At 38.4% G+C, this 12,314-nt stretch overlaps 1 protein-coding gene across 1 annotated transcript; it reads left to right on the top strand.

Annotated features, from left to right (window-relative positions):
* The first annotated feature begins 98 nt into the window (after window positions 1-98).
* Window positions 99-12,314, top strand: LOC134532137 (E3 ubiquitin-protein ligase RNF169-like). The gene is made up of 7 exons (XM_063368483.1): window positions 99-493; window positions 2,613-2,767; window positions 3,870-3,956; window positions 5,832-6,018; window positions 7,771-7,887; window positions 9,860-9,947; window positions 12,028-12,314. The coding sequence occupies exons 1-7, from the start codon at window positions 157-159 to the stop codon at window positions 12,191-12,193; spliced, it is 1,137 nt and encodes a 378-aa protein (XP_063224553.1). The 5' UTR covers window positions 99-156; the 3' UTR covers window positions 12,194-12,314.

Genomic DNA, 12,314 nt, shown 5'->3' with positions numbered 1-12,314 from the left:
TTTTATTAACTATTTTAATTTGTTTTTATTTATAAACAATAATTTTATTTTACATGTTGGCTATTACTAGCAAAACGTGCAACAAATGAACTGTTATTATGCATTGCCGCCGAATCGCATCTTCTGTCAAGATTTGGTAGTGGATGTTTTGTAAATATGTCGAAATTATCGAGGAATGAAGCTGCCTCATTACACTCAAAAATGTTACGAGAAATGACTCTTCTTGATGTGATGTGTCCCGTGTGTAGAGGGATATTGATCGAGCCTGTGACGATGCCGTGTTATCATTGTTTATGTAAACTGTGTTTTGAGAGAACTATGGAAGAAGCAAGTTTGTCGTGCCCAATGTGTAGGAAGCGCATAGGTGGATGGTTCAGAAAAAATTCTAAGACAGGAAAATTGATCGATTCAAAATTATGGAAGGAAATAAAGACTCAATTTCCACACCAAGTAGGAGCCAAATTGAAAGGTGAAGATGATGGTATTCCCGAAGGTGAGATTTAGATTTAGGCATGTTCAATGCACTTACATTTCTTTTTAAATTTAAAGTAAGATGCCTTATTAATTTTTATCTACTTAATATGATCTGTTTTAGATACTTACGGATTTGTCTAATATACCTGAGTGAATGACTAGTAGGTCAAAACCATGAGCATTCTCAAGATGCTTGTTATTTGTTATTAAGGGATGATTTTAAAGCTAAAGGCCATTTTTATTAATTATAATACTACCTCTGGACCTATACACTTCTTGAACATTACTTAATTGTTTACTCAACTACATACCATAAGCATTACAAGCAAACAGGTGTTTAAAAAATGGAGTGATATGGTTAGAGAAATATGAAGATATTCCGAAAAAGTCACTCTAGAAAGCATTTTACATTTTTGGACTGTCAACTAGTATACTGTTATTTTTAATTTAACATTTTTTTTTTATTTTGCTTAGGCGTGTAAGGGAACAGGGGGGGGGGGGGGGGTAGACTCCTTGACACCGGCAAGTGTATCAATCAATCAACCAACAAGTAGTTTTACTGAAACAATAATCTCTTTAGTAAACAAATGAAACAAGCTATAATGACACAGTTGAATATTTTTATACACAAATTATAATAATTACTTGTACATACTCATTACTAAAGTAATGATTACAGATGCTGCAAGGTATTAATTAGCCTACAGATATTAAAATTAATTTATGTGTAATGCTATTAAATAAATTATTAACCTAATCCTTACTTATAATAAATTTACATTCAATAATAAACATGTATTGGCAATTAATATTACTTCTTTTCTTCAGTTTACAGATTCACAAATCTGTAACCTTCAGTAATCTCAGACTGTAGGTCTAGTTTATAAACAGTGCAAGAGTGCAAGATGCAAAATGTTCAATAACCACTTATTAGAGTCCTGGTGTATATATACTACACAAGGTGTGATAACGCAATGCAAGTTTTGTTTGACATCCAACTTTCTTGCATTTTCGACGGCCCTGTTTGAGAAGAGTTCCGAAACTTTTAAAGAGGCAGACACGTGCCTAGAAGCCATCATTGTTCTTTCTCTTATGTGCATCATGTTCACACTTGGTAAGCTTTCACACATTAAAAAAGTGTTTAAAATTCAAAAAAAGATAGTTAGAATAATAAATGGTAAGACACAAAGGACTCACTGCAAACCATTGTTTAAACAATTAAATATTATGACTTTTCCTTGCCTGTACATTTTTCATACTGTACATTTTTCATACTATACTTTACACAATGCGTAACTCCACAGTAATATCAAATAGTAATATACACAGTTATCAAACTAGAAATAGATGTGATTTACATTTAATCACACATAGAACAAAACTATTTTCACAAGGACCCTACTACAGTAGTATCAAACTAATTAATAAATTACCAACTGAATTTAAGGAAATTGTCCATTTAAATAGGTTTAAACAAGAACTAAAGAAATATTTGGTAAAAAAATCCTTTTATTCAGTTGAAGAATACCTTAGGGTATAAGCATATTAATATGTTGGTTTTTGTATTTCAGCAAGTATGATGGTTAGGATGTATCAGCAACCTAAATAATATTGCCAAGACAAAGATTGTAGTATCCAGGAGTGTGGTTATGTTTTGTATTTAAGATTTGTGTTTGTCTATATGTTTTAATTTTTTTTTTGTATTTTGTATATTGACAACTCCCTTCTAGTATGTACTGGAGAAAACAGGAGGCAACCAAATAAATAAAATAAATTAAAAAAAATATCAAATGTTTTCATGATAAATATGACTACTTTGGATTTCTGCTGCTTTATTAGCAACTGTGAATTTTTGTGCGTTGGTTGCATTGTTGTGTTTCTTTGCATGGTTTGTTAACTCAGTCTTAAGCAGCGTGGCTGGCGTGGAGACGGTGGAGAGATCGTGAGGGAACGTGCGGTGTTGCGCTCACGCTTGCGTGCTCTCTTGAGCCAAGCTGTCCTTTAGTTTTATTCTTCCTGTTTCATTTGAGGGTTGACGTCTTTGCGACAGCAGCGTCGTCGGAGCCGGCCGGCCGGTGGCTCGTAGGGAGCCCGGGGCTGGGGTCTGAGGGACACAGAGCGGGGTCGGCGTGTTGCAGACGTGCTGACGCAGTTCGCGCCCCAGCAGCAGCTGTGCGACACGGGCGAGATCCGCCGGGAGTACGAGCTGGACCTGAAGAAGCTGCAGGACGAGGAGAGGAGGAGACAGGAGGAGGAGGAGAGCAAGAGCGCGGCACTGATCGAGCAGCTTCAGGTGCGGTCGTCGTCCCCTCCCCTTCCTTCCTTCCTTCCTTCTTCCACTTCTCAAACTGCTTCCGGGCATCTCGACAATCACACCCTTCAACACTAGCTTGAACGATAACTTAACATTCCGCTAACATGTAGATTTTTTTTAAACATAAGTACATCTGATCAAAGACAGTGTTGGAAATCCTTGGAAACAATGTTGTCTTTTTCTTACTAGTTTTTCTTATCGTCACCTTATTACATATTTGCCATATTGATAAACTGAAGCTGTCTGAGCATATATCGCAGTCAAGAGTTGAGGAGTAATTAATTATAAATAATTAAGTCACTGATATTTTTATCAGTATTGATATCTAACTAAACAAGTAATTTCACTTGTGTTCTACGTATTCGGTTTAAAAGAAAACAGTTTTTGATTGCTCATAGTTTGAAAATTATTCAGCCATTTCTTTTTATCTTTATTAATGTTTTATGTCTATTATAGCCTTTTTTTTAGAAGCTCAAAGAAAAATATTAGACAATTTGTAAAATTATGTAATTCTAGGGGCAAGATTATATGGTGAATTGCGATGAAAACTAAACAAAACCAAAAAGCATTTCATAACACCACATAGCATTGAATGCAAGTAATGTCATAGAATTTAAAAAATTTAACCAGTGCAGAATTAAAATCAAAAAAAAAAGTAATCTTTTAATGTTTCAAATTCAAAGATTGTCATTCTTTCCAGAAAATAAATATTGTATTAAAGTGCATGGTTCAGAAAAAAAATTGATTTAATTAGTTTCATTGTACAACTCGTATTGAATCACTTTTTAAACCACAAATGCTGACTAGTTTTTTTTTATTGTTCTGAATGTATTTGATATGAAACAATTTATTACAAATTAATTTACAGTAAAAATGCAGCATATAAATTGAACCACTATTTTAGTTGTTAGTAAAGAAATTTATTAAAGTTAAAAAAATATAAATAAATAGCACTAAAATCCTCTGTTTTAAAAACTGATTTGTACTGATGATGAAACAGAACCGTAGACTCTTGTCTCTGGTGTCTCCCCCTCGTCCCGGCGAGTGCCGGGAGTCTGTGGCACGGGTTGCGTGTCCCCAGGAGGAGGAGATGCAGCTGAGGCTGCGGCTGAAGCAGGCCGAGATGGACGAGCGTCTCGCGAGGCAGCTGCAGGACGAGGCCTCGCAGGTGAGGCTCTCCTCGGAACACCCGGCGCACGCTTGCTGTGCCGTGCAGTGTCTGACCTGACCGCGCTGTAAGCAAGTGTTCTACCACAACGCTCATTTGTGAACACTGTGACCGTGATTATTTATACTTTATCCTGCGACAAGAATTAAAAAAAAACCTGGGTTCGCTCCCGGCACTCAGGTTCGACTCTTGTTTTGGCACCGAGTCGGTATCCGAGTGTCCGTGGATCGCTCCAATCCTAGAGGTTGCATCAACGTGATCAATATGGACAGGTGTGGGCGCTCACCTGGCACGACGCTGGAGCGTCCTCTGCGACGCACGCAGACTCCCTCTCAGCCTCCGTAGACTTGCTGTGCTGGTTTCACAACTTGTGATGTCGTGTGTGACTCGTGTGTCTCCGTGTCGTGTCTGGCCTGCCCTCGCTGTAAGTGTTGTTTGAAGGTTTGGTCAAATATAGCGGTTCTGTATTCCAACTGGCAGCACGGGTGCACATCGTCGGTGGAGATGATGACAGTACCGATTGTGTATTTTGTGCGGGAAAAGAAAGATTTTTATGTTCAGTTCGACATTTTAATTGCGGTTGTAAAGTTTACCTATAAGTACTGTATTTTAATATAGTTATGTTGTCTGCATGATCGATTGATGAGACAGGGAAAACTCAGGGAAATAGTGTAGGGTAAGAGTGAGGGACCCCTTGTATCTGTGCATGACCTGTGTGACAAACCTTATCAAAGAATCAATCAAATATCCCTTGGGTTCATTTTAATAACGCCGGCATTAACACATTATTCAAAATGTAGTTCCTAATGCACAACTAAATTGACACCCAAACAGTATAAATTCACAGTAATTTTATCTGGAAGGTGATTGTATTTAAGTAAAGAATGTTTCTTTTTCGAGGTATTTTTAAGATACTGAAATAAAACTTATTTTACAAGACAAATGAAACCTTAGTTATTTTTATATGTAGTCACCATCATAATTTAAACATTTGTCATAGTGTATCACCAGCTTTTCTATGCCTTCTGCATACTCGGTTACTGTCAAGTTGTTGAACTGGTCTTGAAATGTTAGGAAAGAACAAATTGAGTCCATCTAAGTATAGTGAAACGTCTAACCTGTTGAATTTTTTTCTTTAATCCTTGATTTGACTTTGTCGGTCACAACTGAAGATCGGTCCAAGTGTTTTCATCATGACTTATTCGTTCGCTTACCGTGGAACATGATGCACCATTTTTTCGAATTGAAGCTTCATTCATCCCATTTCAATGAACCGTGTATACCTGTCTGTAAATTTTTGATGAGGTTGACGTATATCACATTCGAAAAGCATAATGCACTAAGAACCTCATAATTGGCAGGATCTTTCATCTTGTCATACGTTTCAAACACAAACATTTATGAACAGTAAACGACAGTTGCAGCTCCTGATGGCTTCATACTGGCGTGACGGAGTGGGAAGGTTTGTACCATGGCGGTGAGGGTGATGGTAGAACTGTACAACTCATCAGAACAAAATTTTCGTTACTTTTAGATAACCCTCGTACAATAAAATTGGAAATTAAGGGTGATAAAGGTGATGAGACTGAAGAAGACAGCACAAATTATGCTCTTATTTTAGTGCGTAGGCAATTTTTAACAATAAATTCTGTACACGTTACATACGTAATATGTATCGACAACAGTTAATTGAGGCTTGTTCATGGTATTTGTTGTTGAAAATTTATGTCAAACGTAGGTTATTCCTCGTATGTCCGCAAATTTTTTACTGCATGTCGTTGCAAGGGCGGGATGGAATGAAAAGCACGGTGTGATGGTGCGAAGGTTCGTGGCGCGCACGGACTCGTAACGTCGGATGTGCTTGTTGCCTTCCAGAGCCCGGGCCAGCCGGAACCCCGGGACGGAGACAAGGAGAACAACGTGCATCCCAGCGGGACGGGGGCCATGCCCGCCCCCAACAAGGGCCCCATGGACGCCTTCCTCACGCTCAAGAAGGCTGCGGGCTCCTCCAGGTGCCTCAGCCCCGCAGACCTCAACGGCAAGGCCCGGCCCCCCGCTGCAGGTGTGACCCTGTAGCGTAGCTCGTCCTGGGCCCGGCCGTGGGCTGGATCAGGGTTTTAGCCACACTGTGCACTGCAGTGGCTATCAAATGACACGTTTGTAAAACATTTACTGTAGTTATTAATTTTTGAGAGTTTTTACACTGTACAAGGTGTATCAAAAAAGAAACAGAAGTTTTGTAATTTTGCAGGTTTGTATTAATCCGATTTGCTTAATTTTTTTTGCTGTCGTGGTGGTAAACGTGTTTGAAAAATTATCTGTTCATTGTTTGCCATATTGGATGTTTGGTTTGTTGTCAGCTATCAAAAAGGTTACGTGTGTTTTGGTATCATTGGTTGATTTGTTATCTTATATATTTGTTTACAAAAAAATATAGTATAAGAATTTGCCGATGCTACCAAAACACATGTAAACTTTTTCACAATTGACAACAACTTAAACATATAATATGGCTAATAATGTACAGATATTTTTCAGACATGTTTACCAACATGACAGCAAAAAAAATTACGTGAATCTGACTAATACGACCTGCAAAATTGCCAAGTTCCTGTTGCTTTTTTAACACACCAATATTATTAAGGGAAAATTTAGAAATGCAAACCTACAAGATATCTTTCATACATTTAGTGAAATGTGGCATAAATGCACTTTATAGTGCTTAACAGTGAAGGAATGCATACGGGAGAATGCTGAGAAAACCGCCAGCACTTTGCAGTGTCCAGTGTGTTTCCCACTTGCAAGCAGCTGTGTTTATTTTGGGGCATCTAACCCCGATCACCTCGGTGGTCACTTCTGTGACTCCGTCACACAACTAGAGTTGTGCAGTAAACTAACCTGGCAAACACGGAGCCACTCGTGTTCAAATTTTTGTGAGCGAAACCTCTGTGAGATTTACGGAAGAATCAAATAAAATAGTGGTGGGAAAAACTTGTCTTTTAAATTACAGAAAAAATAATAAGAGTTTTAAACACTCAGTACTTGTTTTGTCCAGAGACGTACGAGACTGTAAAAATCCAGATAAAACGACACAATTAATGACGATGCACTCGGCGAACAACTCGATTGGCAGCAAGCGTGCATGATGGCACGACTTACCGCCATGATGGTCGAACAGCAGCTGTCGCTTCGTCGCCGGAAGCTGCAGGGCTACCCACCTCGGCAGGCGGCCAACTCGGGAAAATTTGGCGCTGCTGGCGAGCAGCGCGGGGGAAGTTCAAAAATTCAAACGTTTCAAACACTATACACTAAATCAGTGGTTCCCAAACGTTTTCAGCTGGCGACCCACCTTTCCTTATAGGAATACCTCCACGGTCTATCGGTCCATGGTGGAGTAAAAAACCTTATTTGTATTGTATCCCTTCCTTATGTACATATAATTTACCATCAAATATTGCATATAGATATGCTTTTTTAAGATACCGATTGATTATTGATAAACAATTTGTGTTCTGATTTGAAAATGGTTGACAAAATATAAGCACTTTCGATTTTCCTTATCTTTTTTGATGGTTTATTCAATGGTTTCGGATAGTTTTAGCATCGAGTCGCGACCCACCTGTCACTCTTCTGCGACCCACTACTGGGTCGCGACCCACCGTTTGGGAACCGCTGCACTAAATTAACACACAATATTTACAAGTCCAAACAGTAGTGATGTTTGGAGACTCTCGTTGTGCTCAGTTGTTGATTGTAGGCGTCCGTCAGTGACTGAAAGGGTCGGCTCAAGGAAGTGCGTGTGTGTTGCGTGCAGGGGTCGGGGGGAAGCCGCGCTGCGCGAGCGACGCCAGCACGGACAGCATCCACCAGGAGATGCACCACTTCAAGCCCATCAGAGCCGTGCCGCGCACGCCACCCAAGAGGATGCCAGGTGCGCTGCCCCCGCCGACTTTTGAAACAAGTTTGTCCGGGAACTTTGGACTCTGCCGGAACACGAATGGAAAAAAAAAAAAATTTCCTTCTTCCTTTTCACCTTCCTATTTATTTTATTTATTTATTTATTTATTTATTTGATTTGTATCATGCCACACCAACAGCACAAGGCTCCAACGGTGGGCACAAAATTTAGGACAAGTACAAAACATATACAGTAACATTAAAATTAGAGTTAAGAGAAGACCCAAGCTCCTAACTATTTCTTGATTTTTTTTTTATCGTAAAAAATTGTTATAATTCCAACAAAAATTTATTGTAAATACGTACATGTTAGATTACGCTGGCCTAGGAGTCCCTATATTTCACAGTCATCCAACTTCAATTTTCTGTCCCTTAAATAGAAATAATGATTTTTTATAGAGACTTATAAACACTTTTAATATAAACATGATGTTCGAGAAATTGGAAAATTAAAAGAAAAATTGGAACTTAACTTAATTCATTACAGATATTACTATCATAATTAATTTTGTTTCAAGCATCGTTCATTGCAATCATATATTATCCATTCAATGCCTTTTCTTTATACTTAAATAACATTGTGTGTCTACTGTTTTTTTGTCCTATGTGTATTGTATTTCTATTTTAATTTTTTTTATTGATTTTTTTGGCTTTGTATGTTGTGAACATTCATGCAAACTAATATTAATGATATGGCTGTACTATGGTGTTTCTTGAATTATGCAATAATTGGTTTTTGAGCAATCACTAAAGATAACTCAATAGTACAGTTTCCTACAAAGGTTTTCATATTTACACTATTTTATTGCATAATCATCACACACGCATAATCGTCGCACCGATATTTTAGGGCGTCAAAATTTGGATTAAAAAATCTCTGGTGTAAACGTCGCATTATGTTTTTGGTCCCGCTATTAGATGCCGAGCGCTTTGTGTAGGTATCTTTTCCGTATAAAACGATGTATTTTAAAGTAGAAATCTAATATTTATTCGGAAATTACCACTTAATTATTTAATTAACGGAAATACGAAGTTGTCTGATGTGTAAATTTTCTTTTAAAGACGTTTTTAAACGTTATTATCTATATCTGACCGTCTGCGTCGCAGCGGTGTACCGGTGTAAATATATTTTCCGTCTTTCCGTATAAAACTACATATGTATTTTAAAGTAGAAATCTAATATTTACTGAGACAATCGTCTGCATCGACGCGGTGTACCGCTTATGAACATGTAGCCAGTGCTAGTTGGCATCATTCGTGTTTGGTTATGTTGCTTCCCGTATAGAGCGCGCGCACGTAGTCGAATATCGATATCTCGCCGATTGCATGCAGCACGCGCGCTCTGTCGAGTGCAGAGTTAACTACATTTGATGGCCCGCATTCTTTCGTGGTAAATGTGTACTACTGCAATAGTTACGTGTTGGTTCACGTCACAGATTCAAGTGGCTTGCGTTCACGTTACAGTTTGGCTTTTCTACTTAAAGTTGAAGAATGGTTTTTGTTTAATGAATTATTAATATAAATTGTTTGGCGTGCCCTTGTATACTCCACCCTTTTTTAAATAAACTACTTTCCAGGAATGGTTTTTTTTTTTTTAATGAATGACTTTACCTAACAAAAAAAAACATTTCCGCATAATCGTTGCACCCCTACTTTTCAAACTTGATTTTAGTATAAAATGTGCGGCAATTATCGGAGAAAACACGGTACTTTGTAAGAAACAGTGGTACCTAACATACTGTCAATAAATTTCTCATGGTACTTAGAAACTAAAACTCATTATCATTAAACATTGTATGTATTTAACGGGCAAGTGCTGAATCCTTGAAACTTACTATGCAGGGAATTTTAAGGTTGTTTTTTTTTTCATACGATGGTTTTAATGTATGTATGTAGCAATAACGCCAATGTTTATTTTAACGTGTTTGTGGAACTGGTTTTCGCAGATGGCAGGGTTGTGGAGCCGAAACTGATAAAGTCCATCCCGAGGAACCTCAACGAGGTGTATGATGAGATGTCGGTTCCTGGGAAGAGGTGAGTCTCTCGTGCTTCGCGGGATTACGTCCTGTTTGTGTGGCATGTCCCGGTCTCCATGTAACTGTTTCGTGGGTCCTCGGCACATGTCGTCAGGCAGGAAAGAGAGCAATTGGTTGATGTCATCTCTTTGCAACACTCTTGTTAATAACTCGATTCCCTAATCAAGTTGTACTGTAATTTGGAATATCTCATCTTCAAAACAATCTCCATGGTACTATATGTTGTAATTCACCTCGACTTCACATGCAGAGCAACACTGCTCAACCCTGAACATCCCAGGAAATACCGTGTTTTATCGCATAATCATCGCATGTGCATAATCGTCGCACCGATATTTTATGGCGTCAAAATTTGGATTAAAAAAATTCTCTGGCGTAAACGTTGCATGATGTTTTTGGTCCCAATATTAGATTCTGAGCTCTTTGTATAGGTATATTTTCCGTATAAAACTATGTATTTTAAAGTAGAAATCTAGTATTTATTCGGAACTTACCACTTATTTAATTAACGGGAAATCAAGTTTGAAAAGTAGGAGTGCTATGATAATGCAGAAATTTTTTTTTGTTAGGTAAAGTTATTCATAAAAATAAAACCTGTTCATGAAAAGTACTTTTATTTAAAAAAAGGAATAGTATACAAGAGCACGCCAAACAATTTATATTAATAATTCATGCACCAAAAACCTTTATTCAACTTTAAATAGAAAAACAAAATCTGTGACCTGAATGCAAGCCAGTTTAATATGTGATGTGAACTAACGCAAAACCATCGTCATAGTACACATTTACCACAAAAGAGTGCGGGCCATCAAATGTAGTTAACTCAGCACTCATCAGAGAGAACGCATTGCATCCAATAGCGAGATATCGATATTCAACTACGTGTGCGCGCTCTATATGGGAAGCAACATAACCAAACACGAATAATGCCAACTAGCGCTGGCTACATTTTTATGAGCGATACACCGCTGCAATGCATATGAACAGATAAAAGTTATAACATTTAAAAAAGTCTTTAAAAGAAAATTTACACATCAGGCAGCTTCGTATTTCTGTTAATTAAATAAGTAAAATAGTTAATTTCCGAATAAATATTATATTTCTATTTTAAAACACTGTTTTATACGGAAAAGATACCTACACAAAGCGCTCTGAATCTAATATCGGAACCAAAAACATCATGCGACATTTACGCGAGAAGTTTTTTTATCCAAATTTTGACGCCCTAAAATATGGGTGCGACGATTATGCGAGTGCGACAATTATGCAATAAATAGGGTATCCCCACCTCCCCCGTGAATCGGCTAGGAGACGTGGATGTGGTGAACAGTGTGTAAAAGGTTCAGTTCTTGAAATTGGGGGCTGCTAAACAGCTTTATTAACATTTATATGCAAATATAATATTTGACATAATAAATCTTTTTTTTTTTTTTTTTATGTTTTTAACCATTTAAAATTTTTATTTCTCAGTAATGCATGCTCAAATATCACAAGGCTCATGAATATGGCAGAAGGATATTGTAAGTATACCTTAAGGAGATGTTCATTATGTGACCCAGCTACAAATGAAACTGGGTATATAAAAAAATGTTTTCCAGTTAATTATTCCATCAGTGAGTAGAGAGAGAGAGAGAGAGAGGGATAATGATACTGACAGGGAGAGAGGCTGTGGCGTGTACCGCCGGGGGTGATCTGTGTCACTGCTACCCTTTGGAATCAAAAAGTCCCTCACTGATGAGGCAACAGCAATTGTGGAGCGGGGATGAAAAACATAACGATAATGTGAAAACTATGTTTTAACTAAAACTTTTTTGAATATTTTAAAGTTTTAGCTTATATTGCATGCATATGGGACTAGACCATCTAGTTAAGTCAGGTACCTCCACTCACTTAAACCCTTGTACTGCAGTTTCCCTCACCCCACTTCCACCATTCTCTCTCTCTCTCTCTCTCTCCCCCCCCCCCCCCCCCCCCCCCCCCCCGCCCACCCGAACTCCTTCAACCCTGCACATCTTACTTTACAGACATAGTGGTTCCAAACATAACAACTTTGTCATCTTAATTTTCCGTGGTTGCAGCGTGGTGCCCGCGGCGGGCCTGGGACACTGCGTGGACCTCAGCAGTCCGTCCAGCTCGGCCGACACCGGGGCTGCCCCGTCCGCCTTCGCAGGCAAGTGTCCGTCCCCCTGCTGTGTCCATGACCCTGCGCTTGACTGCAACGATACTGCTTTATTGGTGCCGTGAAGCAATTTAGCAGACAGTGTCGCATTTCTTTTGTCGTGTGCACCTACGTGTAGGCATGTAGCATATTCTTTATAAACATTATTCAAATGAACGTATATTTAGGGACCCAGGAAAATCGTGA

Source organism: Bacillus rossius, chromosome 5 (assembly GCF_032445375.1).
Source record: "Bacillus rossius redtenbacheri isolate Brsri chromosome 5, Brsri_v3, whole genome shotgun sequence".
NCBI classification, from domain to species: domain Eukaryota; kingdom Metazoa; phylum Arthropoda; class Insecta; order Phasmatodea; family Bacillidae; genus Bacillus; species Bacillus rossius.
Note: the sequence above shows the minus strand (reverse complement) of the source record. Positions and strands in the feature narration are given on the sequence as shown.